The 27,342-nt window shown below is 58.6% G+C and overlaps 1 protein-coding gene across 6 annotated transcripts in view; it reads left to right on the top strand.

Annotated features, from left to right (window-relative positions):
• Positions 1-27,341, top strand: part of SETD1A (SET domain containing 1A, histone lysine methyltransferase) — a 39,072-nt gene extending 11,731 nt beyond the window's left edge. For 4 of the 6 annotated variants that reach the window (XM_039534238.1, XM_039534237.1, XM_039534236.1 and 1 more), the window contains 17 exons: positions 6,703-6,801; positions 7,400-7,670; positions 8,800-8,921; positions 9,719-9,942; positions 11,121-12,189; positions 12,451-13,317; positions 13,885-14,061; positions 14,701-14,788; positions 15,500-15,633; positions 15,903-15,984; positions 17,047-17,313; positions 17,872-19,194; positions 19,645-19,814; positions 20,026-20,136; positions 20,578-20,697; positions 20,987-21,124; positions 22,564-27,341. In XM_039534238.1, coding sequence (XP_039390172.1) covers positions 6,703-6,801; positions 7,400-7,670; positions 8,800-8,921; positions 9,719-9,942; positions 11,121-12,189; positions 12,451-13,317; positions 13,885-14,061; positions 14,701-14,788; positions 15,500-15,633; positions 15,903-15,984; positions 17,047-17,313; positions 17,872-19,194; positions 19,645-19,814; positions 20,026-20,136; positions 20,578-20,697; positions 20,987-21,124; positions 22,564-22,737 — 5,436 coding nt within the window. In that variant the 3' untranslated portion in view covers positions 22,738-27,341. The remainder of the gene's footprint in view (positions 1-6,702; positions 6,802-7,399; positions 7,671-8,799; positions 8,922-9,718; positions 9,943-11,120; positions 12,190-12,450; positions 13,318-13,884; positions 14,062-14,700; positions 14,789-15,499; positions 15,634-15,902; positions 15,985-17,046; positions 17,314-17,871; positions 19,195-19,644; positions 19,815-20,025; positions 20,137-20,577; positions 20,698-20,986; positions 21,125-22,563) is intronic. The other 2 variants (XR_005597518.1, XM_039534240.1) reach the window with 2 other exon arrangements.
• Position 27,342: the final 1 nt, after the last annotated feature.

Below are 27,342 nucleotides of genomic sequence, written 5' to 3'. Positions count from 1 at the left end.
GGGAGAGAGACACAGCACTGGGGGTGGGGGGTTGCCGGGAGACTCTGAAATATGGGGGATGAGAGGGGACTATCCGGAGATCTTGGTCGGAGGTGGGATGCCAGGAGCCCCTGAGGGGGGCATTGTGCTTGGCTGACAGAAGCTACAAAGAGCGTGACACTCTAGTTATTTATGTCACCATAACCTCTAGGAGCCCAGTCCTGGACCAGGTGACTGTTGTGCTAGGGGCTGTCTGTGATTTATTAGGTGTATTACGGTAGCGCGTAGGAGCCCAGTCCTGGCCCAAGACCCCATGGTGCTAGGCACTGCACAGACACAACAGTCCCTGCCCCTTAGAGCTGCCAAGCTAAGTACAAGACAAGAGACAACAGGTGACTCCAGACACAGACATGGCAGCTCAAGAAAACATGGAGCCAATAAACGTTTTGCCTGGCCCCCCTCCTGGATCAGTGTAACATTTTTCCATGGCTAGTGCCCCCTTCTAGCGTGGCATGACGGTGGCTCTCCCTCGGTTTCCCTCCTAGTCTCCAGCTGATCTGCTTAGCCTCTGATGCCTTCCACACTGCTGTGGGGTAGTCCTCTGGCTAGATCAGGGTTACCCAAAGTCCCAAATAAACTCTTCCATGCCACCTGGGCTCTGTAGAGTACCAGAGAAGTCAGTGCTCTGCCCTGTCTGGGCTCATGCCACCCTAAGTCCATCGCTGGCAGCCAAATGAGGCAGTCCTCTCGCCAGGCCTGCCTTTCTGCAGGCAGGCTCCGAGGGGCAGCCGTCACCCTGTGTTCCTAGCCCCAGCTGCTGTCACCTGGATGGACAAAGTGACAGCGAGACTCTCTCACTGCTGGGCTGACTTGTGGCACTGGCTTAGCTAGAATGGACTAGGGCTTAACTTCTACCTGTTTGCGCTAACCTCGGGACTATCAGATGCTGTAGCCAGGTGACTAATAAATTACTTGGTTTTGAAAAGGCTGTTTGTGTTGCTGCATATACTGACTGGGAGCCTTGCGCCCTGGAGGGGCCCCAGGGTTGATTTGGTCTAAATCATGATTTAAATCACTAGTCAGGAAGACTTGATTTAATCATGGATTTCTACGTTAAAGTGCATCCTTGTTGGTCGTTACCAACCTGAAGATCCTGCATGTTCAGACATGTTCCTTTCATCATCTTCAACGCAGCTTCCTCCTGAGAAGGAACACTTCTCATGATGATGTTTCATTCAGGCAACCAGGCCTTGCATTTCTTTGTTGCACTGTTTGCATTTTGCATGCATGCCTGTCTTACCCACAGGTAGAGGAACTTCATTAAAATATTCCCAAACTGGGTCTCTCTTATGGCCTGCTGCCATTATAGGTTTTTCCCTTCCAGGGAGAGAACGGCATGGTAGATCTCAAATCAATGAAGGCTACACTCAGAAAGACCTCAAGACTTCTAGAATATGCTGCTCAAACAGTTTCACTTTTGTTTCTACTGCCTGTCCCTCCCTTCTCACATTTATCTCCAGACTTCTTCTCCTTGTCCAGATCTATTCCACCCCCAACAACCTTCTATTCACTGAACTTTTTGAAACTTTGCACTTTTCGAGAGAGGTAAGGGATTGACTCTCTGTACACACATTTGTAGAGGGACAATAAGGTTGAGGTCTGTTATTTCTCACTTCTCTATATTTATTTAACATCATTTTTTCTGTTAACAAGCAAGTTACCTCTGGAGACACAAATCCACAGTTTGGGAACTGCAAAACTAAGCATCTCTGCTGGTATCATCTAGACTGAGCACTGTGTCCCATTGGGTAGATAGAAAGATTAACCTAAATAATCTCTACAGAAGCCTGTGGGATCCCTAATCCATGAACTATTGGAACTCATTTACAAAACTCTTCTTAAACATGACATGAATATATTGTCTCATACTATAGAGTTAGAATTTGTAATCCCTATTCCATGATGAGATATCTGAGCTATAATGTATCGTTATTAAAACTGTCTTTAGATAGGTGTTTTCCTCAAAAAGCACTTTAGCAAAAAAAATCAGATTTAAATCAAATAAATCCGATTAAAAAAAACAAAAACAAAAAAACCCATTGATTTTTATCCACCGGAAGGGGCCCAGTACCAGCCTCCCACAGGCTGGATTTGCTGCAGGGAGCCATGAGGAGGGAGTGGGATTGCTGGTGCCGAAGGCCCACTCATGGAGGCTGTGAGCCTGCCGCCATGGAACTTTGTGAACCTGTGGGGTTTGGCTCTGTAAAAGGGTCACTCCCAAGGGACTGGACACAGGCTGGGGCATAGACCAGACCCTGTGGATCTGTGACACATTTTCTTAGAGAGGACATATAAACCCTGATATATCAGGCAGATGCCAATTTCTGCTTGCTCCAGGTGAGGAAGAAACACAGCCCCTAGGCTCTCATCATTTCCTCTGGATCGTTGCAGTGTCCTCGGCTCTGGCCTTGACAAATGCAGTCTTTCCGTGCTCCTGTGCATTCAGAACGCTGCTGCAAAGAGAGTTCTCCAAGCCCATCCTTTGCCTGTGTCACCCCCACTTTGCATCCCTACATTAGCCCCCCCTTCTCCATCGCATCAAATATAAGCTGCTGCTTTCCCCTTCCACGGCCGGTCCCCACCCAATCTAGGCTGTCTCATTTGCTTCTGAGATGTCTGCTCCTGCTGCTGGTCGGCCCATGGCCGCCGCTGCTCACTTGCTATGTTTTTAAACAGGCACTTTGGGGCTTTCTCCCAGGCTACCCCTGCTGTCTGCGAGGAGCTGCCCATAAACAGCTGCAAAGCTGCCCCATTGTCCTTAAAATCCCGCCTCAAAATTCCCCTTTGTCGTGATGCTGACAAAAAGGCGTGCCCTGCTTGCCACCCTGGCTCAGTGTACTCCCCCGTCTGTCTGTCTTCACCTGTTGTCTCTTGTCTTGTACTTCGATCATAAGCTCTCTGGGGCAGGAGCCTCTTTTTGTTCTGTCTTTGTACAGCACCTAGCACAGTGGGGGCCTGGGCCGTGATTCTGGCTTTTAGGTCCGACCACAATATAGACCTATGGGCAAGTTACCTCGTAATTGTACCTCGCAGGATTTTTTATTTAGATTTATATAACTGACAAGTGGTGTGGCTTAAAAACCCGTGGCACAGATCTCTGTGCAGCAGCAGAATTGAGCAGAACCCACCGCCGGTCTGCCAGACCCTTTTCTCTAAAGCGTGTGGGAGACAGGAGCCCAGGCTAGATGGCTCTGATCCAGCGAGACAGGGAGCAGGTGTGATGCTGATTTAGATGTGCCCGTGAGTCTGACCCAGGAGGACAGAGAGGGGGCAGGAAGCCAGGGTAGATGGGCCCATGGAGCTGATCCAGTCTGTCTGTTCCAATATGCCTGTCCCCCCAAAGCTGAAAGTCAACGGTCTTGTGCAATTTATTCTTGAGATTTTTTTTCTATGGCAACCCTTTATCCCTAGGTGGTTGTCAATGTCCAAAGAGATAAGATTTTGCTACAGGTTTCAAACCAACTGCGTAATTAGAAACATAATTGCCCACCACAGATTGGACCCATGGGCCCATCTAGCCTGATATCCTGCTCCCCATCCCTGTCCCGCCCAGATCAGACCCCCCCGGGCCCATTTAGCTTGGTATCCTGCCCTTTCCATGCCGCCCTGGATCAGGCCCATGGGCCCATCTAGTCCAATACACACCTCCTCCCTTCCACCCTTGATCAAACCCATGGGCCAGTCTCGTTTAGTATCCCACCCCCTCCCTGCTGCCCTGGATCAGACACATGGGCCCATCTAGATCACCTGCCTCCATCCCTGCTGCTCCAGATCAACCCTGTGGGCCCATCCAGGTTGGTATCCCACCTCCTCACATCAGCCCCGTGTGCCCATCTAGCCTGGTATCCTGCCACCCCAGGTCAGACTGACAGCCCCTCTAGGTTGCTGTCCCTTCTCCAACAGTGGCCAACACCAACTGCTTCAGAGGAAGGGGACAACTCTGGAATAACCTGCCCCCTTGGGCAGATTTCTTCCTAGCCCCCATCAGAGCTTGCACCCTCTTGCATGAGGGTTTATATCCCATGCAAAACTCCTGTCTGTTGAATATTTACTGCTATAACCATGGATCTTCTGGCCTTCTTAGAATTTTGCCAAGCTCTTGGCCCCAGAGCAGTGAATTCCACAGGCTAACTGTGCATTGCATCAAAATCTCTGCCTAAAGAAACACTGTATATCGGGGTGGCCAACCTGAGCCTGAGAAGGAGCCAGAATTTACCAATGTACATTGCCAAAGAGCCACAGTAATCCGTCAGCAGCCTCGCATCAGCTCCCCTACCCTGCTCCCAGCGCCTCCCACCCACCAGCAGCCCCGGCGATCAGCTGTTTGGTGGGGTGCAGGAGGGTCGTGGGGCGGAGGGGGGGAGCGAGGGCACGGCAGGCTCAGGGAAAGGGGCGAAGTGGGGGCAGAGCCAGGGATTGAGCAGTGAGCACCCCCCAGCACACTGGAAAGTAGCTCCAGCCCCGGAGTCGGTGCCTATACAAGGAGCCGAATAAGAACATAAGTGATTATATTAACTTCTGAAGAGCCGCATGTGGCTCCGGAGCCACAGGTTGGCCACCCCTGCTGTATATCTAAAAGCAACCTCAGTCAAATCTGCCCCCCGCCACGTATATAGTATGTACAGGGTATATGATTATACATATAATCGTGGGATGGGGATAGATTGTATAATATATAATCTGAGCAATCAGAGCCTGTATATAGATATAATCTATCCCCGGATTGTTCGTATTTATATAACATAACATATTGGGATAGGGGATAGATTATATACATGTGGTATCTGATTGCTGAGATCCCATATGTAAATAACAGCATGTCCCCTATAGATTATATATAGAGAGAGAGCAATCATGTCCCTTCCCAGCCTTCATTTGATCGCTTTATGTCTGGTCAGTTTCACTCCCTTCCTTGACAGGCCCTTTTCCCAGCTCTTGTTTTTGTTGGCGTCTTTCCCGCAGCAGCAGGGAGGGGAGAGAAACCCCTTTCTAAAGGGTACATTTTTAACAGTGAGAGTAATTAACCATTGGAACAATTCAGCAGGGGTCGTGGTGGATTCCCCATCACTGACCATTTTAAAATCAAGGTTGGATGGTTTTTCTAAAAGATCTGCTCTAGGAATTCTTTTAGGGGAGTTCTATTACCTGTGTTACGAAGGAGGCCAGACTAGATGATCACAATGATCCCTTCTGGAATCTATGAATCTATGTACCACGGTTGGGAAACCACATAACCTAGCAATCTGATTCAGAGTTCCTCTGTGAAACCACTTCTGAAATTGACGAGGTTTCAAGTTGCTCATGACAGCCAGTAGGAATAACAATAACAGTAGCAACCTCAGATAAAAATCCTTGATTAACCTGACCTATCGCCCTCCCCAGAGCCCTTAATAAGAGGATGAGCCCTGCGTGCTGCAGCTGAGAACTTGACTTCTCTAGATTAGGGCTCTGATTTTGCCTCTGTGAAACAAACATTAGCCCCTAGAGATGCGCAGGATGCCGATTGAGAACACAGGCATCCTTCTACCGTGTGTGAAGAGTACTATACGAGAATAAAGCCATTCCCCCATGTTAAAACAAATGCAGAGAAATCCACCCCGGGGGAAAGGGAAGGGGTAACCATCTGTAAGTAGGCTTAGCAGAAGTCAGGTTTTCTTTTTGTATAGTTATGATGGATAAGATCAATGTTTATTTTAAAGCAGCTCTTTCGATTTTTATCAATTTAGATTTTCACAGTTGCAGGTAAAGTTATGGGGGGGGGTGTGAAACAATAATTATTTCACAGTAGACGCTGACATTCAAAAGGTTCAAGGTTTATGACCGTTCAAACACAAATTGTCAGCATCACATGTCAAAAAAACTCTCAAGCAGCGTTTTTCTTACTTTGCCAATATGTAAATTTTGATTATTATTGAAGGAAATATTTTTTTGTCAGTTTATGTGCGTACAGCGAAAGCAACGTTTACAGATAAAAATCTGATTCCCATGAGCCTTGCTGTAAGTTTCTCCATTGGGAACAGACATATGCCAATGGGCCCTGCAATCTAGCAGACAAAGGTCTAACACAATCCAGTGGCTGGAAGTGGAAACTAGACACAGTCAGACTGGAAATAAGGCGTAAGTGAGGGAAATTCACTGTTGGAACAGTTTACCAAGGGCTGTGGTAGATTCTCCATCCCTGGCATTTTAAAATGAAGGTTGGATGTTATGGTAGCATTGCCTAGTGAGTAGAGCACTGGGCTGGGATTCAGGAGACCTGAGTGTTACTCCTGGCTCTGCCACTGGCTTGTTGGGTGACCCTGGGCACGTCACTGTCTCCCACTGTGCTTCAGGTTTCCCCTTCTGTAAAATGGGGCTAGTGAGCCTGACTTCCTTTGTCAAGTGTTCTGGGATTTATGAGAGTGTGAGACTTCAGAGCTAGGGGTAATTATTGCGCGCCCTTGTTCAAACAGGAGTCTTGTGTCCTAGGCAGTCCAGAGAGCAGGGGAACTGAACCCAGGAGTCCTGGCTCCCGGCCCCCTGTCCTAGCCATTAGCCCCCACTCTGCTCCCAGAGCCCGGAGTAGAACCCAGGAGTCCTAACACCCATATCTTTCTGGTGCAGCCACCCACTGAGGTCCTTTGCAAGGTAACCTCCAGCTAACCTGTCTTCCTTCTCCCCCAGGATTCAGGATATCCTCCTGTGGGTGACGTACGGGACCCCCGGCCACGCAGGATATGGTCCAAGCACAGAGACCTGTCGCTCCCTGTTCCTAAGTTCAAGGTAAGCAGGGCGGGCTTTGCCTGGTCTCCGCTCCCCAGCATGGCAGCAAGCTCCCCTCTGCTGCTCCCCGAGCCAGCCCCAGGGACGTTACTGCAGCGGCTACTAATCCTTCAGCTAGGCCATTCCCATCTGGATGTCTGCTGGGATCTAGCCACCTTCCAGAGCCTTTTGGCCACTGGGGGCTGCTGTGTAGGGAAGAGGGGTAGATGGGAATCTCCCCACATGGGCCTGCGTCGGAGCCAGCGCCCCCTAGAGGGGAAAGGCCCTGTGTCCCATTCCCTACCTCCTGAGCCAGCCAGTCCCCAACACGGGCTAGGTGGGAACCAGCGTCTCCTAGAGGGGAAAGGCCCCATTTCCCATTCCCCACCACTTGAGCCAGCCAGTCAGTCCCCCTGCCCTGGTGCTGGATCACAGCTGATGCCCCCTAGGTGGGAAGGGGCCCATTCCCTGTCCCCCAAGCCAGCTAGACCCCCACCCTGGGGCTGGATTGGAGCCAGCACGCTGTAGAGGGGAAAGGCCCCAGGTCCCAATCCCCCTGCCTGGAGGCCGATGGGGGTCAGTGTGTGGGTGCTGATCTCTCCCCTCTGCCCGGTGGCAGCTGGACGAGTTCTACATCGGGCAGATCCCGCTGAAGGAGGTGACCTTCGCCCGGCTGAATGACAACATCAAGGAGCCCTTCCTGGCCGAGATGTGCAAGAAGTACGGGGAGATCGAGGAGATCGAGATTCTCTACAACCCCAAGAACCGCAAGCACCTGGGCCTGGCCAAGGTGCTGTTCACCAGCACGCGCGGAGCCAAGGAGACCGTCAAGAACCTGCATAACACCACCGTCATGGGCAACATCATCCACGCCCAGCTGGACATCAAAGGTACCAACCCCTCGGGCCCCATGCTCCCCATTGTGGTTCATTCCTCTCCCCGTGGGTCAGTGCCCCAGCCGGTGCAAATCACTGTCGCTCCTTCAAAGCCAATGGGAACTAAGACAGTGTAGCAGTGTCGGGGGCTCAGCAGGGGGGGCTCTTCCCTCAGTGCCCCAGCTGGGGAGCCAACAACTTTCTAAGCATCGTGGCCGAAATCTGTTAGGTCAGAGACCCCCCACGTGGCAGGGGTGGCTGCACTCGCAGAAGGGGTGAGGGCAGGGGACCATTAGGTGCTGTTCGCAATGCAGAGCCTGCATCTGGTCTGACCTCCTGGATAATCCAGGCCCTGGGCTTCCCGCCTCCAGCCCAAGCTAGAGCAGCTTGTCACCATCCAGTCACCTGGGAAGCATCCTCTGCAGGAGGTGGCTTGTATTTTAAATACCTCCTCCTTGGGGTCAGAGAGTGCTTCTCCTCTCCGACCCCTGGCATCTCCCCATTGGGGCTGGTTTTCTCTGCTGGGATCCTGGGGTAGCTGGCTCCTCTTTGTGAAATCCCAAATCGGACCCTTGCACCGGTAGCGTGTCATCGTTTCAGGCCAGAGGGGACCAATGGATCATCTAGTCTGGCCTCCTGTACGACCCAGGCTGGTGGTCTGTGCCCATACACCCCTATACAGAGCCCAGAGGCTTTAGACTAAAGCAGCTCAGTCTTCAGGAAAGTTAACGGTGCCATGGGGAGTGATCAAGGGGGCAGCCGTAGGGTAGCGGAGATAAGACGGCCAGCAGGGTGACCCAGCTTAAGCCCCAGCTTCCTTCCGGGGGAAGCTGCTGGGACAAAGGATGGCTGGTTGCTCCCACCTTTCACTCATCCTTGTGTCATCCCCATTCCGTAAATGACCCCAGGTGTGCCAGGATTCTGTATCCACCTGGCTTCCTGTTCGCCTAAGAATCCCACTCGGTCTTTCCACCCTAGCTGAGCAGTTCTGTCAGCAGCCTGGAAAAATGGGGTGGGCGCCATGGAGTTATATTTGGTACCGCTGTTGCGCTCTGCCCCAGAAGCGGCTGCATTATGAATCGTCTGCTAGAATTACCAAGCCTGACCATGTTCTCTCAAATGTGCTCTCTCCCTGCCCCTGCAGGACAGCAGCGGATGAAGTACTATGAGCTGATCGTCAACGGCTCCTACACCCCTCAGACCGTTCCCACCGGGGGCAAATCTCTGAGTGAGAAATTCCCAGCGCCTGTGGCCCAGGCTGAGACGGTACAGGAGGCTGGCGGGGTGGGCTGGGAGCCAGGCTCTTACTCCATGTCTCAGATTCAGGCACCGACATCCAGGCCTAGGAATGGGAATAAGTAGCCTGACTTGTCAGAGCTACAAATGTTCTCCAGCTGCACAAGAGGTGGCTGCATCTCCGCTCCAGGCAAACCATCCCTGTGCAGTGTTGTGTGCAGCTGTTATCCTGCAGCACCGCCCCAGAGCTGGCTGCATCTCACCACTGAGTGAGCACTGTGCAGCTGTCCCTCAGATGCTCCTCCTCAGAGGTGGCTGCATCTGAGTACCTGGCGAAGCCATACCTGTGCAGTGCTGTGTGTGGCTGTTCCCCAGCTGCCCCGCCCCAGAGGTGGCTGCATCTCAGAGCCGGGTGAGCCGTCCCCATGCGGTGTCGCTGCGTGGCTGCTCCCCAGCTGCCCTGCCCCAGAGGTGGCTGCATCTCAGAGCCGGGCGAGCCATCCCCATGCGGTGTCGCTGCGTGGGGATTCCCAGCTGCCCTGCCCCAGAGGTGGCTGCATCTCAGAGCCGGGCGAGCCGTCCCCATGCGGTGTCGCTGCGTGGCGATTCCCAGCTGCCCCGCCCCAGAGGTGGCTGCATCTCAGAGCCGGGCGAGCCGCCCCCATGCGGTGTCGCTGCGTGGCGATTCCCAGCTGCCCCGCCCCAGAGGTGGCTGCATCTCAGAGCCGGGCGAGCCGCCCCCATGCGGTGTCACTGCGTGGCGATTCCCAGCTGCCCCGCCCCAGAGGTACCAGATGTCTTTAAACTTCTCTTCCTTCCTCTTGTAGTCAGAGTCCCGACGGCGCCAGTCCACCGACTCCTCCTACTCAGGCAGCACTGTGGGTTCGACGCCCGGCAATGGGACCCCTTGCTCTCAGGACACCCCATACTCCAGTGCTCGCCAGGATACCCCCTCGTTCTATGGTCAGTTTACCCCCCAGTCGTCCCAGGGGACCCCGCACACCCCCCGAGGAGGAACGCCGTATTCCCAAGACTCGGCCTACTCCAGCAGGTACCTGCTCTGCACTCTCTGCTGGACCCGGGCACTGGCGCTCACGCCAGGCAGCTGGGCTGGAGCTGCGGCAGGGAGCAGGGTGGGCGCTTTCCCCGGCAGTCAGTTCTGGCCCCAGTGCCCCAGTGCGGCGCTAGGGGGCGCTGTGCTGCAGGGAGCAGGGCAGGGCCTCAGTAGGGGGCGCTATCCCCTGGCAGTCAGGGCTGGCCCCAGTGCGGCGCTCGGGGGCGCTGTGTTATAGGGCAGGGTGCGCTCTCCCCGGGCCCCAGTGCGGCGCTAGGGGGCGCTCTCCCTGGGCCCCAGTGCGGTGCTAGGGGGCGCTCTCCTTGGGCCCCAGTGCGGCGCTCGGGGGCGCTGTGTTATAGGGCAGGGTGCGCTCTCCCCGGGCCCCAAGCTCCCCGGGCCCCAGTGCGGCGCTAGGGGGCGCTGTGTTGTAGGGCAGGGTGCGCTCTCCCCGGGCCCCAGTGCGGTGCTAGGGGGCGCTGTGTTGTAGGGCAGGGTGCGCTCTCCCCGGGCCCCAGTGCGGCGCTAGGGGGCGCTGTGTTGTAGGGCAGGGTGCGCTCTCCCCGGGCCCCAGTGCGGCGCTAGGGAGCGCTGTGTTGTAGGGCAGGGTGCAGTCTTCCCGGCCCCAGTGCAGCGCTAGGGGGCGCTGTGCTGCGAGGCGGGGCCTCAGTAGGGGCCGCCCTTGCCTGGCAGCCAAGACTGGCCCCAGTGCGGCACTAGGGGGCGCTGGGATCAGCAGGGGGCGCTCTCACCTGGCAGTTTGGGCTGGCCCCAGTGCGGCACTAGGGGGTGCTGTGCTGCAGGGAGCAGGGCAGGGCCTCAGTAAGGGGCGCTCTCCCCTGGCCCCGGTGCGGCGCTAGGGGGCGCTGTGCTGCGGTGCAGGGCCTCAGTAGATGCCGCTCTCCCCTGGCAGTAAGGGCTGGCCCCGGTGCGGCACTAGGGGGCGCTGTGCTGCGGGGCGGGGTCTCGGTAGGGGTGCTCTCCCCCGGCAGTCAAGGCTGGCCTCAGTATGTCAGTGCTGGATGAGCCAGCCCTGAGCGGTGTTGTGTGTGGCTGTGATCCAGCTGCCCCACCCCAGCAGTGGTCGCAGCTCAGCGCGAGCGGCGGTGGGTCTAACAGCTGTTCCTGCGGTGCCCGGATTTCACTGCCTGTGTCTCCCCCGCCCCGTCTCCTAGGCAAGGCACGCCCAGCTACTCCAGCTATCACCCGGAGCCGACCTCCTACAAGTCCCGCAGGCATGAGAACAGCTACCCGGAGTCGTACTCCCGCCGGCACTACTCCTCCTCCTCCTCCTCCTCCACTTCCTCCACGGCTGCCGCCGCCGCCGCCCCCTCCTCCTCGCACTACCGCCCCAGTGACCCCCACTACTCGCCCTACAGCCAGCAGTTCGAGGGGGCAGGCGGGCGCTACCAGCGCCGCCACTCCTCCGAGGGACGCTCGTCCTCCCACCACTCCTCCTCTTCCTCCGCCCACCGCTCCCACCAAAGAGAGGACTCCAGTTACCACTCTCGGCACCGGGAGCGCCCCCAGCGGGACGATCCCACCCCTGCTCCCTCCTCCTCCTCCTCCTCTTCTTCCTCTTCTTCCTCCTCCTCCTCCTCCTCTTCCTCCTCCTCCGCTTCCACCACGGCAGCTGCTTACCCCGTGGCTCCAGCCACGCCGGATGCGACGCTCTTCCAGAACAGCCACAGCTTTGGCCAGCAAGCGGAGCCCTTTGCAGCCCCCGGTGCCATCTACCCTCCCTACCCGGCCCCCCCAGAGCCCTTCCCGCTGCCCCCGGAGCCACACCCCTGTGATCAGGATTACCGGCTGCTGCCCACGGCCGAGACCTTCGCTGCCAACTCCCTGCCCCCCACGGAGTTTCTGGCTCAGGAAAGCAAGGAAGAGCCCAGCCCTGCGGCTGCCAGCACCGACGATCAGGCCCAATCGCCGGCCCCCCAGGCCTCGCCGGCCCGTTTGGGCTCCCCGGCGCCAGAGACCACCAATGAGAGCGTCCCGTTTGCCCAGCACAGCAGCCTGGACTCGCGCATCGAGATGCTGCTGAAGGAGCAAAGATCCAAGTTCTCCTTCCTCAATTCAGACACGGAGGAAGAGGAGGAGGAGGAAGGGGGCAAGGCGGGGACCAAGGGGGCAGAACCGCATGGGCCCTGCACCCCGCCCCCACCCCTGCCCACCAGCTTTGAGGATGTGGTGCCAGCTCCGGACGCCGGGGTAGAGTCGCCCAAGGCCAACGGGCAGGACAGGGTGAGATGCTGCTCCTGGGGGCTGGGAGTCAGGACTCCTGGGTTCTATCAGCAGTTGTGGGACGGGAGTGGGATCCAGTGGATTAGAGCAGGGGGGCTGGGAGCCAGGACTTGTGGGGATGATGTGGGTTTGGAGAAGGAGGGGAAGGGTTGGGCTTGCTGGGGGAGGAGACGGTGGGGGTGGGGGTGCCGGGGGTCAGGGTAGGGCGGGGCCTGTTGCTGGAACAGCGGGGGCGTGTCCTAACCCCGCCTCCTTCCCCAGGCCTCCCAGCAGTCATCGGGCGAGGACATGGAGATCTCGGAGGAGGAGGCGGAGGATGAGCCCGCGGGGTCGGCGCCGGCCGATCCACACTTCCCGGTGTTGCCTGCAGGCCTTGGCCACCTGCCGCTGGCTGTCTCGGCCTTCGCCCACCCGCCAGAGCCACCCTCTGCCTACCCACTGCAGCCCCTCATGTCAGTGTCCCTGCCCCACCTGACAGGCGAGGCCGACTACTCCCAGGCCCCGCCACCCCACCACCTGCAGGCGCCGGGCCTCCCGGACTACGGGGCGCAGGCCGGCGCCGCGGGCACAGGACCTGGGGCGGCTGCTCCCCCCCACATCTATGACTTCGTTAACTCCCTGGAGCTGATGAACCGGCTGGGCAACCAGTGGGGTGGGATGCCCATGTCCTTCCAGATGCAGACCCAGATGCTGAGCCGGCTGCACCAGCTGCGCCAGGGCAAGGGGCAGTACGAAGAGCCCTTCCCCTACCACCAGGAGGCAGCGTTCGCCAGCCACCCGCTCTACGGGCACTACCTGCTGGATCAGGACAGCCGCCACTTCCCGAGAGACCAGCTTTTCCTGCAGCAGCCGGCCAGCACCGAGGAGCCCCCGCCCGGCTCGGAGCAGCCCCCGCCTCCACCGCCCCCCTCACAACCGCAGCGGCTGCTGGACTACCGGGCAGCGACGTGGGGCTACCAGGAGGAGGCGCCCTGCGACCCACATGCCTCCACTGTGGACAGCGTCCTGGCCACCCTTACGCAGGAGATGAAGAGCATCATGCAGCGTGACCTCAACCGCAAGATGGTGGAGAACGTGGCCTTCAGCACCTTCGACAAGTGGTGGGAGCGCAAGGAGCAGAAGGCCAAGGTGAGAGCGCGGGAGCCCCCCGCTGTTGGAGCTGTGGGGCCTCCCCCAACCTCCAGCCCCGATATCTGCCCCTCCCCACCAACCCTTTGGGAACCTCCCCCCCACCAGCCTGCTGGTGTTGGAGGAGGGCCCCTCCAACCCCGCAGCCATGGGCCCCTCCAGCCCTTTTAGCTCCCCCCCACTTCCCCATGTCCCCACCCCTCACTGCGTCAAGCCGCGGCTTGGCCCCGTTCCTGACTCAGGCCCTGGCGAAGGTGGGGGTGGGTTCCATTTGTCGTCAGGACATGCCTGGGTTCTGTTCCACCCTTGGGAGGGCAGTGGGGTCTGGTGGGTTAGAGCTGGGAGTGAGAGTTGGGAGTCAGGACTCCTGGGTCCTCTCCCCAGTTCTGGGAGGGAAGTGGGGTCTAGTGGGTTAGAGCTGGGGGGGCTGGAAGCCAGGACTCCTGGGTTCAGTGTGCGCTCCCCCAGCCTGTGCCGTTCCCAAGGCAGTACTCAGCCCCCCACCCCCGACATGGGGCCTTGTCACGGTGGCTCTCGGCAGAGTTACTAATAGTCTCCTGCCTTCAGCCCTTCCAGAACGCAGCCAAGCAGCAGGCCAAGGAGGAGGAGAAGGAGAAAACCAAACTCAAAGATCCGGCCCTGCTGTCCTTGGTCGACTGGGCCAAGAGCGGCGGCACCGTGAGCCTCGAGGGCTTCAGCTTCGGAACCGGCCTCCGTGGGGCACTCAGGCTCCCGTCCTTCAAGGTAAATGCACCTGAACTGCCTGGGAATGGACATGGGGCCTTTCCCCTTTGGGGGACGCTGGCTCCTCTCCGGTCCCAGGGCAGGGAACTGGCTGGCTCAGGGGGGTGGGGAATGGACATGGGGCCTTTCCCCTTTGCGGGACGCTGGCTCCTCTCCGGTCCCAGGGCGTGGGACTGGCTGGCTCAGGGGGGCGGGGAATGGACATGGGCCTTTCCCCTTTTGGGGGACGCTGGCTCCTCTCCGGTCCCAGGGCGTGGGACTGGCTGGCTCGGGGGGGCGGGGAATGGACATGGGGCCTTTCCCCTTTGGGGGCCGCTGGCTCCTCTCCGGTCTCAGGGCAGGGAACTGGCTGGCTCAGGGGGGGGCGGGGAATGGACATGGGGCCTTTCCCCTTTGGGGGCCGCTGGCTCCTCTCCGGTCCCAGGGCGTGGGACTGGCTGGCTCGGGGGGGCGGGGAATGGACATGGGGCATTTCCCCTTTGGGGGACGCTGGCTCTGCTCCGGTCTCAGTGCGTGGGACTGGCTGGCTCGGGGGGGCGGGGAATGGATGTGGGGCCTTTCCCCTTTGGAGAACACGGCTCTTAGCCTGTCAACTCCCCAAACTGCTCCTATCCCTGGCAGCCACTGTGCTCTTTGCAGGTGAAAAGGAAAGAGCCTTCTGAGATCTCGGAGAGCAGTGAAGAGGCGCGACCCCGGCCTTCCACTCCCGCAGAGGAGGAGGAGGATGGTGAGCAGTCAGTTGTGAGCAGTGTCAGCGGGGCTGGGAGTTCAATCCCGGCCCTGGGAGGGGAGTGGCGGTTTAGTGGGTGAGAGCGGGGAGGCTGGGAACCAGGACTCCTGGGTTCTGTCCCCCTCTGGAACGGGAGTGGGGTCTTGTGGGTTAGAGCAGGGGGGGCTTTGAGCCAGGACTCCTGGGTTTTGTCCCTGGTGCTGGGAGGGGAGTGGGGGCTGGTGGGTTAGAGCAGGTGGGGCTGGGAGCCAGGACTCCTGGGATCTCTCCCCGGCTCTGGGAGGAGTGGGTCTGGTGGGTTAGAGCAGGGGGCTGGGAGCCAGGACTCCTGGGATCTCTCCCCGGCTCTGGGAGGGGAGTGGGGGCTGGTGGGTTAGAGCAGGGGGCTGGGAGCCAGGACTCCTGGGTTCTCTCCCAGCTCTGGGAGGGGAGTGGGGGCTGGTGGGTTAGAGCAGGGGCTGGGAGCCAGGACTCCTGGGTTCTCTCCCGGCTCTGGGAGGGGAGTGGGGTCTGGTGGGTTAGAGCAGGGGGGGCTGGGAGCCAGGACTCCTGGGATCTCTCCCCGGCTCTGGGAGGGGAGTGGGGGCTGATGGAGTGGAGAAATAGTGGGGGGAGTGGGGGGCGCAGTCTGGTTGGCAGCCAAGACTCCTGGTTTCATCTCCTGGTTTCTTCAATGTTCCGTGTAAATCCCTCCCTTGCCCCTCACAGACAAGGAGGCGGCTCAAGGCCCAAAGGGATCCAAGCGGGAGGAAGAGTGGATCAAGGGGCCGGGCAAGCGCCGGAAGCTCTTCTGCCTGGACAGCGAAGGGGAAGAGACCTCTGAAGAGTCGTCCTCGGAGAAGGTGAGAGCAGCCAGCACTTCTAGCCCATCTCCAGCAGTCTGGTCCCCGGCAGAGGGGGGGGCACCCTGTCAGGGCCCATCCGCTGTGCATGCAGTCCCTTCCCTCGCTGCCTGCCTCAGTTTCCCCTCCCCATTTGAAGACTTCATCTCCCAGGTAAGTTGAGGGTTGTTTGCCTGGGGATCAGGGAGAGCCCGGAAAGGTAGAAGATTCTCCCAGCCTTTCCAGAACCCCAAGAGTTCTCTCCATGTCCCCTGTTTCATCCTGTCAAGGAGGAGGACGAGGACGAGCAGGAGGACGAGGAGGAGGAAGAGGAGGATGCAGCGCACAGCGACAAGGAAGAGGAATCAGAAGGTAAAAGAACTGGGATGTTTCCCATTGTTGCCACTAGGGGGCGCTGTGCTGCAGGGAGCACGGTGGGGGCTCAGCCGGGCACTCTCTGCTGGCAGGCAGGGCTGGCTCTGTGGCACTAGGGGGCGCTGTGCTGCAGGGAGCATGGTGGGGGCTCAGCCGGGCACTCTCCGCTGGCAGGCAGGGCTGGCTCTGTGGCACTAGGGGGCGCTGTGCTGCAGGGAGCATGGTGGGGGCTCAGCCGGGCACTCTCCGCTGGCAGGCAGGGCTGGCTCTGTGGCACTAGGGGGCGCTGTGCTGCAGGGAGCACGGTGGGGGCTCAGCCGGGGCACTCTCTGCTGGCAGGCAGGGCTGGCTCTGTGGCACTAGGGGGCGCTGTGCTGCAGGGAGCACGGTGGGGGCTCAGCCGGGGCACTCTCCGCTGGCAGGCAGGGCTGGCTCTGTGGCACTAGGGGGCGCTGTGCTGCAGGGAGCATGGTGGGGGCTCAGCCGGGGCACTCTCTGCTGGCAGGCAGGGCTGGCTCTGTGGCACTAGGGGGCGCTGTGTTGCAGGCAGTTGGGTGTGGGTTCGGCAGGGGGCGCTCAACCCTGGCAGTCAGTGCTGGCCCCGGTGCCCAGTATTACCAGCACATAAAGAGCGGCAGGTGAGGCAGAAACCAGGCCTCTGACGTTCGATGGTTATCAAAAGTCCTGGCTCCCCTTCAGCAAGAGTCAGAGCATGAACCCCGGTGTTCTGGCCAGATCCCCTTACTGTGCTCTGGCTCCCTCCGTCCCCTCTGTGCATCCAGCCCAGTGCAGGAGTCTCCATCGCTTCCCCCCCGAAAGACTGAATGTTTGTGTGGGGCTGTTACCCAGCTGCCCCTCGACACTGGGCGAGCCGTTCCCAGGTGGTATCACTGTTCCTCAGCTGCCCCACCCCAGAGCTGGCTGCGTCACAGTGCCAAGCAAGCCATCCCTGTGCAGAGTCATTGTGCGGCTGGTCCCAGCTGCTCCGCCCCAGAGGTAGCTGCATCTCAGCAATAGCTTGCTAGACAGTGGGGACTGAGCTGCCCTTGCTTTGCCTAGAAGCAGCAGAGAGCGAGGACTCCTCTGTGTACTCCCTCTACGAGGAATCGGACGAGGACAGCGACAGCGCTTCGGACTCTGAGAGCAGCTCGTCCTCTTCCTCCTCCTCCTCCTCCTCGGACGAAGCTGAGAGCGTGGAGGGGACGGCTGAGGACACCATGGACGAGTCCACCATGGATAGCTGCCCCGTGGAGCCAGCAGGGAAGGAGAGCAAAGTAGAGTCCTTGGCGGGCACGGAACTGGAGAAGGTCAAAGAGGCCACGCTAGGTACGTAGCCAATTACGTCCATCACCTCAGGAAGGGCAGGATCGTCCCCAACCGTCTGCTCCCTGGCAGAGCTGGAGATGCCCCATCTGGGCCCATCTCGCCCGTTCCCACCCGGGGCAGGATCGTCCCCAGCCGTCTGCTCCCTGGCAGAGCTGGAGATGCCCCATCTGGGCCCATCTCACCCGTGCCCACCCAGGGCAGGATCGTCCCCAGCCGTCTGCTCCCTGGCAGAGCTGGAGATGCCCCATCTGGGCCCATCTCGCCCGTTCCCACCCGGGGCAGGATCGTCCCCAGCCGTCTGCTCCCTGGCAGAGCTGGAGATGCCCCATCTAGCAGGAGCGGAGGGTTGTTGGAGGTCGGGGTTATCGTGCCATGTGTCAGGGCCCAAGGGCAGCGGGATGGGGGCGAGCTGACAAAGGCTCTTCTGGCTGAGGCCTGTGGTGGGGGGCACTGAAGGGGGCGCAGTAGGGGCTCGGCCAGGAGGCAGTGAGGGGCCCTGGGTTCCATCTTGGTGTGTGGTTGGGGGTCTCTAACCGCCTGTGATCTCCCTCCTCACAGAGCCCACAGCGGAGCAGAAAGCCGCCCCCCAAGAGGAGCGTGAGGCTGAGCTGGCTCCCCGCCCCTCCTCGCCCATCCCCCTCCTGCCGCCTCCCAAGAAGCGCCGGAAAACAGTCTCCTTCTCAGCCCCCGGCGAGGAGGAGGTGGCCAAGACGGGGGCAGAGAAGGTGGCCGAAGCAGCCCCGTCCCCCCTTCCCCTTCCGCCCCCACCCCTGCCCCCTGCCGAGGAGCTAGCGCCTCCTGCAGTAGTGCCTGTGGAACCTGCCTCGCCGATGCCCCAAGTGCCCTTAGCGCAGGACACCCCCCGCCCTGCCACGCCGCCCCCTGCCCCCAAGCCTCCCGTCAGTGGGGGGCGTAAGCGGGAGCCCCCCAAAGCCAGCCAAAGAACCATCAGCAACCTGCCGGCCGACCACGCCTCGCTGGTGAAGTGCTGGGCCGAGGAGCCGCCCGCCGGCAGCGGACGCCGTCGCTCCCGTTCCCGCTCCTCAGAGCCCCCACGGCCCCTAGCCAGCGGGGAGGCCGAGCGGCTGCGGCTCCGGGAGCAGCTGGGCGCCTCGTCCCTCCTGGAGCTGGCAAACCAGCCCGAGGCGGGCGGCGTGGACCTCGCCGTGCTGGCAGACATCGCCCTGAAGATGCCCATTGGCCGCGCCAAAGAGGAGGCCGAGGATTCGGAGGGCACGGAGACGTCAGATGAGGCGGAAGAGCAGTCGCCCCCCCGGGCCCTGCCTGCACCCCGAGATAACAGCATCCTCCTGGAGCACAACTATGCCATGGCGGTGAGGGCGGCGCCGCCAGCTCCCCGGAGAGCAGCCAAGGCCGAGGAGGAGGCCCCGGGCCCAGCTGAGCTGCTGCGGGTGGATCTCTTTGGTGGGCACGTCGGGGAGGTGCTGGAGGCGCCGGAGGAGGTGGTGGCGGAGGCCAGCGAGGCCAAGGCTGAGCCAGAGGTGGGCGCCCTCCTGGCACTGGCGGGGGAGGAGCGGGCCAGGAGGAAGCGACCCCGAGACAAGGAGGAGGCACCGGCCTCCCCGGCCTCGGAGCCCTGCCCCTCAGAGAGCGAGGAGGAGGAGGAGGAGAGCGAGGACGCCGACGCCGGCGAGACGCGCCGGCGGACGCTGCGCTCCCATTCGCACAAGCCCTGGCCCCAGCCCCTCCCCTCCTTTGAGACCCGCAGCGAGTTCGAGCAGATGACCATCCTCTACGACATCTGGAACTCGGGCCTGGACGTGGAGGACATGCACTACCTGAAACTCACCTACGAGCGCCTGCTGCAGGAGGACAACAGCACCGACTGGCTCAACGACACCCACTGGGTGCACCACACCAATATCCTTGCGGTGGAGCCTCGGGGGGTATTGGCTCCCATCCCACCCCAGGTGGGGCCGGGGGGGCTGGCAATGGGACATGGGACCTTTCCCCCCTCGGGGGGTGCTGGGTCCCATCCCGTCCGGGACGGGGCTGGCTACTTCAGAGGTGGGGAAGGTGAGAGGGGGCCTTTCCCCTGTAGGGGGCGCTGGCTCCAATCTGGCCCCAGAAGTTTAGTAGTCAGCTGAATGGCTGGTGTCCTATAGAACATGAGATTGTGGGATCTGTACCCCGTGGCCTGCGTGGTGGGCATCCCTGTCTGCCCCTGTTGGCACAGCCTGACGCAAGTGTGCCCCCGGCTGCCACCCTAGAGAGGCTGAAAGGCCCACGGATCCTGTCCCCTGGAGGGGATGAGGGGTCTGGGCACGTTGGTCTCTCCCAGCCGTCCTTTTCCTTAACCCCTGCCTCCACTCACCAACATCGCCAACCCCAAGCGGAAGCGGAAGTCGTCGGACCTGCGGGAGCACCAGACTGGCTGTGCCCGCAGCGAAGGCTACTACCCCATCAGCAAAAAGGAGAAGGACAAATATCTCGACGTGTGTCCCGTGACGGCGCAGGAGCTGGAGGTGATGGACACCCAGGTATCAGGAGCGTCTCCGGCAGCCTGAGCCCCTGGCAGAGATGGAGATGCCCCGGGGGGCCCACCTCATCATCCCCCCCCCGGGGCAGGATTGTCCCTCACTGCCTGTTCCCCTGGCAGACATGGAGACGGGGTGGGGGCATTTCAGTGGTCGGTGACGTGCCCCCTTTTGGGGGACAGATGCTCTAACCCCCTCTCCTGCCGTCTCCCAGGGCACCAACCGCATCCTGTCGGAGCGGAGGTCGGAGCAGCGGCGCCTGCTCAGCGCCATCGGCTCCTCCGCCATCCTGGACAGTGACCTGCTGAAGCTCAATCAGCTCAAGGTGCGTGCTCAGCGCTGCGGCTCCTCGGTGGGGCACGTGCGGCAGGACCAGCTTCCCTGGCTACAGAAGGGCAGAGAATGTCCTGGGAGGCACTAGGACAGGGCTTCTCGAACTGGGGGTCGGGACCCCTCGGGGTCACGAGGTTATTACTGGGGGGGGGGTCGCGAGCTGCCAGCCTCCACCCCAAACCCTGCTTTGCCTCCAGCATTTATAATGGTGTTAAATTAAAAACCCTTTTTATATATTTATCTGGGGGGTCACACTCAGAGACTTGCTGTGGGAAAGGGGTCACCAGTACAAAAGTTTGAGAGCTGCTCCACTAGGGGGCGCTGTGCTGCAGGGTGCGGGGCAGGAGCTCGGGGCAGGGGCACGACTGCCCCCTAAGGCCAGTGTGTCCCGGTCACACCAGTGCTGTAACCCTCCTGTGCCCCCTCACTCCAGTTCCGTAAGAAGAAGCTGCGGTTTGGCCGGAGCCGTATCCACGAGTGGGGCCTGTTCGCCATGGAGCCGATCGCTGCGGATGAGATGGTGATTGAGTATGTGGGGCAGAACATCCGGCAGGTGAGTCCGGGGGTGCGGCAGTGGCACCGCCCTAGTGAGGCCAGGCTGTGGGGGGGGGGGGGGAATTGACAAGGGTCAGTCCCCCAGTTGCCTGACCCCACAGGTGGCTGCGTCTCAGCACTGGGTGAGCCATCTGTGTGCAGTGTCGCTGGGCGGCTGCTCTCCAGCTGCCCCTCCCCAGAGTTGGCTGCAGTTCAGCGTCAGGCAGGCCGTTGGGGTGCAGCTGTTCCCGCGGGGCAGTGTGGGGCCCAGGCTCTCGGTGTCTTCACCGCTCTCCCCCTGCCCGCAGGTGGTGGCCGACATGCGGGAGAAGCGCTACGTGCAGGAGGGCATCGGCAGCAGCTACCTGTTCCGTGTCGACCACGACACCATCATCGACGCCACCAAGTGCGGCAACCTGGCCCGCTTCATCAACCACTGCTGCACGGTGAGGGGGCGGGGCTGCTGGCTTCTCGCCCGGGGGGGGCGCCTGGGGGTCAGGGAGGGGGACAGAGCTGCTGGCTTCTCACCTGGGTGGGGGTGCCTGGGGTCAGGGAGGGGACAGAGCTGCTGGCTTCTCACCTGGGGTGGGAGGGGCTCTCGCCCGGGGGCCCCTGGGGTTAGGGAGGGGACAGAGCTGCTGGCTTCTCACCCAGGGGCGCCTGTGGGTCAGGAGGGGACAGAGCTGCTGCCTTCTCACCCGGGGCGGCGCCTGTGGGTCAGGAGGGGACAGAGCTGCTGGCTTCTCACCTGGGGCACCTGGGGCTCAGGGAGGGGACAGAGCTGCTGGCTTCGCCTGGGGGGACAGAGCTGCTGGCTTCTCACCTGGGGCCCCTGTGGGTCAGGAGGGGACAGAGCTGCTGGCTTCTCACCCGGGGGGGCGCCTGTGGGTCAGGGAGGGGGACAGAGCTGCTGGCTTCTCGCCCGGGTGGGGGGCCCCTGGGGGTCAGGGAGGGGGACAGAGCTGCTGGCTTCTCACCTGGGGAGCTGTGGGTCAGGGAGGACAGAGCTGCTGGCTTCTCACCCGGGGTGCCTGTGGGTCAGGAGGGGACAGAGCTGCTGGCTTCTCACCTGGGGCCCCTGGGGTCAGGAGGGGACAGAGCTGCTGGCTTCTCACCCGGGGCGCCTGTGGGTCAGGGAGGGGGACAGAGCTGCTGGCTTCTCACCCAGGGGGGCCCCTGGGGGTTAGGGAGGGGGACAGAGCTGCTGGCTTCTCACCCGGGGGGGTGCCTGTGGGTCAGGGAGGGGGACAGAGCTGCTGGCTTCTCACCTGGGGGGGCGCCTGTGGCTCAGGGAGGGGGACAGAGCTGCTGGCTTCTCACCCGGGGGGGTGCCTGTGGGTCAGGGAGGGGGACAGAGCTGCTGGCTTCTCACCTGGGGGGGCGCCTGTGGCTCAGGGAGGGGCCTCAGCACCGAATGAGTTGGGGGGAGGGCATCTGTGCTACAGGCTGTTCCTCGTCCCCTCCCTCTACAGCCAGGCCCGGCTCAGGTGGCTTCATGAGCGTCTGTGTACACGGCGCCCTGGGTGGGGGTCGGAGCCACTGGGCCGGGCTCCTCTGTCCCTGGATCTGTTCATCCATCCACCCGTCCCTCCCTCCCAGCTCTGTGTCCATCTGTCCCTCCGTCAAAGCTTTGTCCTTCTCTGTTCGTTATATGGCTCCGCGTTCCAGCCGGGGGAGCCGCGGCCCGGAGAGGTGCAGCGACTCTGCGTTCACATGGAGTCAGTGGCAGAGTCTCCTGGGTCCCTCCCCTCCGTAGCTTGTGTACCTATGAGAGTGGGGCAGGAGAGCGCTGCGGGTGGGCTCTCCATAGCCCCCCGGGAGGGCCCATCCAACTGGGGGGGTGGATACCGTGGCTGTCGCTCACCCCACTCCCTGTATCCCTCAGCCCAACTGCTATGCCAAAGTGATCACCATCGAGGCTCAGAAGAAGATCGTCATCTATTCCAAGCAGCCCATCAGCGTCAACGAGGAGATCACCTACGACTACAAGTTCCCCATCGAGGAGAACAAGATTCCCTGCCTGTGCGGCACAGAGAACTGCCGCGGCACCCTGAACTGAGACCGTATTTATTGTGTTCCCTGCCCCTCCTTCGGCGCCTGGGCACGGGGCCCACGGCCAGTCGGTTCTCTGCCAGGATCCGCCCTCCACCCGGGGACGCCAGGTCCGGATTCAGGTTGCTTTAGTGACCCCCGCCCCCATGCAGACTGGCTCCAGAGCCAGCGTTGACGACGTTTTGGCATGAGCTGAGTTGGAAGCAGCTTTGCCCAGGCAAGACGCGTTCCTTCCCCACCCACGACTCCCAGCATGCAGCTCTGCTTCAGCCCGGGGGGGCTTGACCCAAATCCCCAGGATGCTTTGGGGGCAGCGGAGCAGAGTGCATGCTGGGAGTGGAGTTGCCCTCTTTCCACCACAGTTGGGAGTTTTGCTTTGCATTTATATTCCCTGCCTCTGAAGAGGAATTCGGTTCCTTGCGTGCAGGACCCCTCCCTTCTCCCTGTCCTCCTGCTTGATGGACACCTGTCGCCACCCGGTTGTCAGGGGAAGGGAGCTGAGCATGGTGGGAAATGCCATGGGCTTGCCATTGGTGTGACCATAGTACGCAAGCAGCTGAAAGCGCCGGCAGTGTCTCTAAGCACCCAAGGGGTCGGAGTCCAAAGCATTAGAGCCTGAAGCAGACTCTTCCTGTCCCTCCATCTGTTTGTCCCTGCTGCTCTTCCCACCCGCGCCAGGTAGCTCCCGAGCGCCCTCGACGGCGGGGGAGGATCTGTTTAGCATGGTCGGGTTCTTACTGTTCTGTTCCGCCCTTCATCAGTTTTGTAACAGGTGCCACTCCTGATTCACTCCACTATGAACACAGCCTCCACCCTTTGATTACAGTGCCTCGCAAAGTCCCGTGTCCCTTTAGCTTTAACGCCCTGATACTTCTGTGGAGAAATCTTTCCCTCTGGACAAAACAAAACAATACCCAGTCCCCTCTCAAATATAACAGAACCAATCAGATCACTTTATCCTGCTGCCAATCAGTGTGTGCCCCTCCCTCCCCCCGACATATTAAAAATAAAAACACAAATAGATAATAATAAAGGGGCTGGATTCTCCTCTCGCTCACCCCGGTGTCGCTCGGGCAGAGCGTATCTCCAGTGTAAGCCGAGACCAGAATCAAGACCCCCTGTTAATTTTTCTTTAGGAGAAGAAAGTTGTGTATATATTCCAGATGGACTGGCTGTTTCTTGTAGAAACACACAAAAGTAATTGGTATGTAAATATTCTTTTTGTTATTTTTTCCCCCTCTTCCGACTAAAAAAGAAAGAAATGGTTGTAAATAAGCTATCTTTTTTCCCCTCGCCCCAGTTTAATTTCCTTCGATGCGAAGTTTGCTTTGTTATCCCTGGGGTGAACAGAAAGCCCTTTATGGATGGGCACTGGAGAAAATACAGTTTGTTGAGTTGCTTTTTTTAACGGGAGTCGGTTCTGAGAGACGGGAAAACAGGAAATCTGGCTTGTGGATATGGAGCCAATCTTGCCCCAACTTTTGTGGTGTCGTTCGCAAGTCTCAACCTGACGCTGGTTGGGATTATGGCTTTGTTTTCAAAAGATGAACGCTCCTCCCCGGCGGATTTTGTCAAGGTGGCTGGACTGTCTGGGGTCCAATCTATGAGATGTTGATTTGCCTTCAACTCTGTTTTTTTGATGGGATTCTGTTTGGGAAGGCAGTTAAATTCCTGTCCCTGTTTCTGAGCTTTGGGCTGGTCTGTGCTAAAGCGTAAATCACCAAATCTTGTTTGTTGTTGCATCTGCCTTTTCGAGGTTTGGATTTTCCACACCTACAGTTCCATCCCCAAATTCGCTTCTCGTTTAGTTTTGCGTTTACCTCAGATTACCCATGTATCCATCGGCAAATTCTCTTCTCTCATCCACAGGGCCGATCTAGATGCCAATGCATTGCCCTTCCTATACGGGACTCCGAGGTATAAAGCCAGAGCTGAGATCGACAGCCAAATTGTCACCCTTAGCGCTGTTCTCCTTTGCCAGCCAAGTATCCGCTTTTCCAAAATGGCTAGTGATTTTTGGGATGGCTAGCTCGAGATTCCACACAAATATCTGGCTTCCAGGGGGCAGATAGTCAGTATTTCCTGAAAGTCAGGCCCCTTTCAGGTGTCAGTGTGAGCACCCCAGAAATAGCAGTGTCTGAAGAATCAAGGCCCGTTCTTTCCTCAAGTCTGCTTCAAAAGCTTTTTGTCTTGAGCTCAAATCTTTCTCCTGGTGACCGTCAGAAGAAGGCCTCAACATCTCATGAGATTGAACCGCCGAACCTTGGCTGTTGGAAACCTTTCCTGGCTTTGATTGGAAACTGCTTTGCCTCTGCCATCATATCGCCGTGCTGGGAAAACACAGCTGTCAGTCTGGCAGCGGCTGTCTCTGTCCCCCGGAGAGTTCTTAGCAAATGAAATTGAACTGGGTAACGGTTCATCTGAGATGGGCAGTGGGAGAATCTTGGAGTAAATCCAGAGTGACTCCACTGGGTTCTGCAGGGCTATGGCCAAATTCTGATCCCAGTTACACTAGTCTGAACCTGGAGAGACTCCATTAAAGTCACTCCAGATTTCCTCTGGTGTAACCAACTTTTGTTGCAATCAGTGGAATCGATTGCAGATTCGCACTGGCGTCAACAGATATTCACTCTGGATTTACTCCTGGAGCAGAATCTGCCCCTTCCTGTAGAGCAACATTTGTGACCAATTTATTTCTTGCTGAATCATAACTGAGTGTGTGTCGTGTCCAAACTCCACCCTGTGCACGGTGAAGACATCTAAACCTGCCGTTCCTCCTGCAACTCGCCAAATAGAAATACACCAGCCAAGGGCTATAGACTCGAACCTCTTAACCCACTGAAACTGGCAGTTTCCTCGGTGTATTGTTTAATTCAACTTTAATACAGTGCACAACTTTTCCTCCCAGTGAGATCATCTTGGACATCAATTTTCCCTCTCGGGCGCATAGGAGGCTAGAAGGAAAGGCCTGTTTTTAAAACGTTACACTCAAGCTCCAGTCTCTGATTGTCTCTCCTCTTTTGAGTGCGCTCTAAGCCAGGAAGAAATCTCTGTAGCACCTGCAATACAGGGCATTTAGCATGTGCCTAACAATTCAGAACTCGCCCAGTTTGAAGCTGGTTTACCGACTTAAACGCGCCAGCCCCTTGCTTGGTTTTTTTTTTTTTTTAACTGTTTCTGTCTGCAATGGTTTGTAACTTGCCTCATTTTCTCAGCATTGATTTTAATCTCTGGGCTCGCTTCTGGCGTCTGGTGTCGGAGCAAATGGTTTTGCCACTCCGGCTCCGCACAGGTGGGAGAATGGGGACCTCCTGTCAGCTCAGAAAGCAAGATTTCAGGCCCGTGCTCTGGGATATGCATATTAGCCAAGGCTTTTAGGCGAGTCTCTCAAACTTTCTGAAGCTCCCGTGGTCACTTCGAGACGCACAGGATTTAGAGACAGGTCCTGATTCTTGACGGTATATAGACGTCTAACTCCATTGACTTGGGTGGGTGTGGGCCACAGCTCCTGTTTCTCGTTGGCTCTCAGCGATCCCTGCATCTTTCCAAAGCAGACCACGAGATTGAGATTCAGTGATAAATGGGAGTCGGGTTTCTAAATCGCCCTGGTTGGAAAGGCAGCCCCGCCGATGGGGAGTAGGCTTTTGAAAAATCACAACTCCACCGTTTGCTCCACAGCTCATCCAGGAGGGAGAAAATCAATTTCAAACCCCATCCATTATGGGGAATATCTGCCCATTCCGATCTGTGACGGGCATGAATCACCCTGGCATCTGACCCCACCAACTGATTTTTTATGTTTTTTTTAGTCAGCACCTCTTCTTGATTTAATTCAAAGCCACAAACTCATCCCCTCTTAACTCCCCAGACATCCCCCATGAGTGGCAAGCGATGCCAGCCCATCTGACGGACTTTGATTTAAGAGTCAGCCAGGCCTGTGTCTTGTCTGCATCCCAATGTGTCAAAGACCTCGTCCGTTTCCGTTGGAATTCACCAACCTTGTGTTCGGCAATCACGTTCAGTAGGTCTCTCGTCTGAGATTTCTTTCCCTTCTGCCTTTGAGGCTTTGGGATCTCTCTTCTCCCGTCTCAGCTGAACCGTCGCTTTCTTGGAAATAAACCCCAAAGAAGGAATCCTCCAGGCGGGGGCACAGAGAGTAGCCAGAACTGGACATGGATGCAAAGCAGTTTCCTTCTGAGCCGAGAGAAACCAGATCAGAAACTCAGATGGGAGAAAAGATCACCCCTACCTCGGTAGCAGACAAAACCCCACTCAGAACCGACTCCCTGCGCTCTACGGTAGGTCAAAAAACACTCCCCCAAAGGTTCCCCCTCTCGGTGTGTGTTGTTAAAGATCTCTCCAGCTGGGGGAGCTGAACGAGCGTGTTGGGCTCAGAGAGTGAAGAAAACACACATTCCCCTACCCCTCCTTCACCAAACTCCGCTCTCTTTAATTTACTGTCCTCGGTTTCCTACTGTACATATGTTAATACGTTGTGGATTCAATACTTGGTGCCAGACAAGCACATTTTTATAAATGTCATTAAACTTTTATTGTAAAAAAAAAAAAAAATAATACAGACACCCAAAGGGGGGTTATTTATATTTTTTCT

The sequence above is a fragment of the Mauremys reevesii genome, linkage group 4, assembly GCF_016161935.1.
Source record: "Mauremys reevesii isolate NIE-2019 linkage group 4, ASM1616193v1, whole genome shotgun sequence".
NCBI classification, from domain to species: Eukaryota; Metazoa; Chordata; order Testudines; family Geoemydidae; genus Mauremys; species Mauremys reevesii.
Note: the sequence above shows the minus strand (reverse complement) of the source record. Positions and strands in the feature narration are given on the sequence as shown.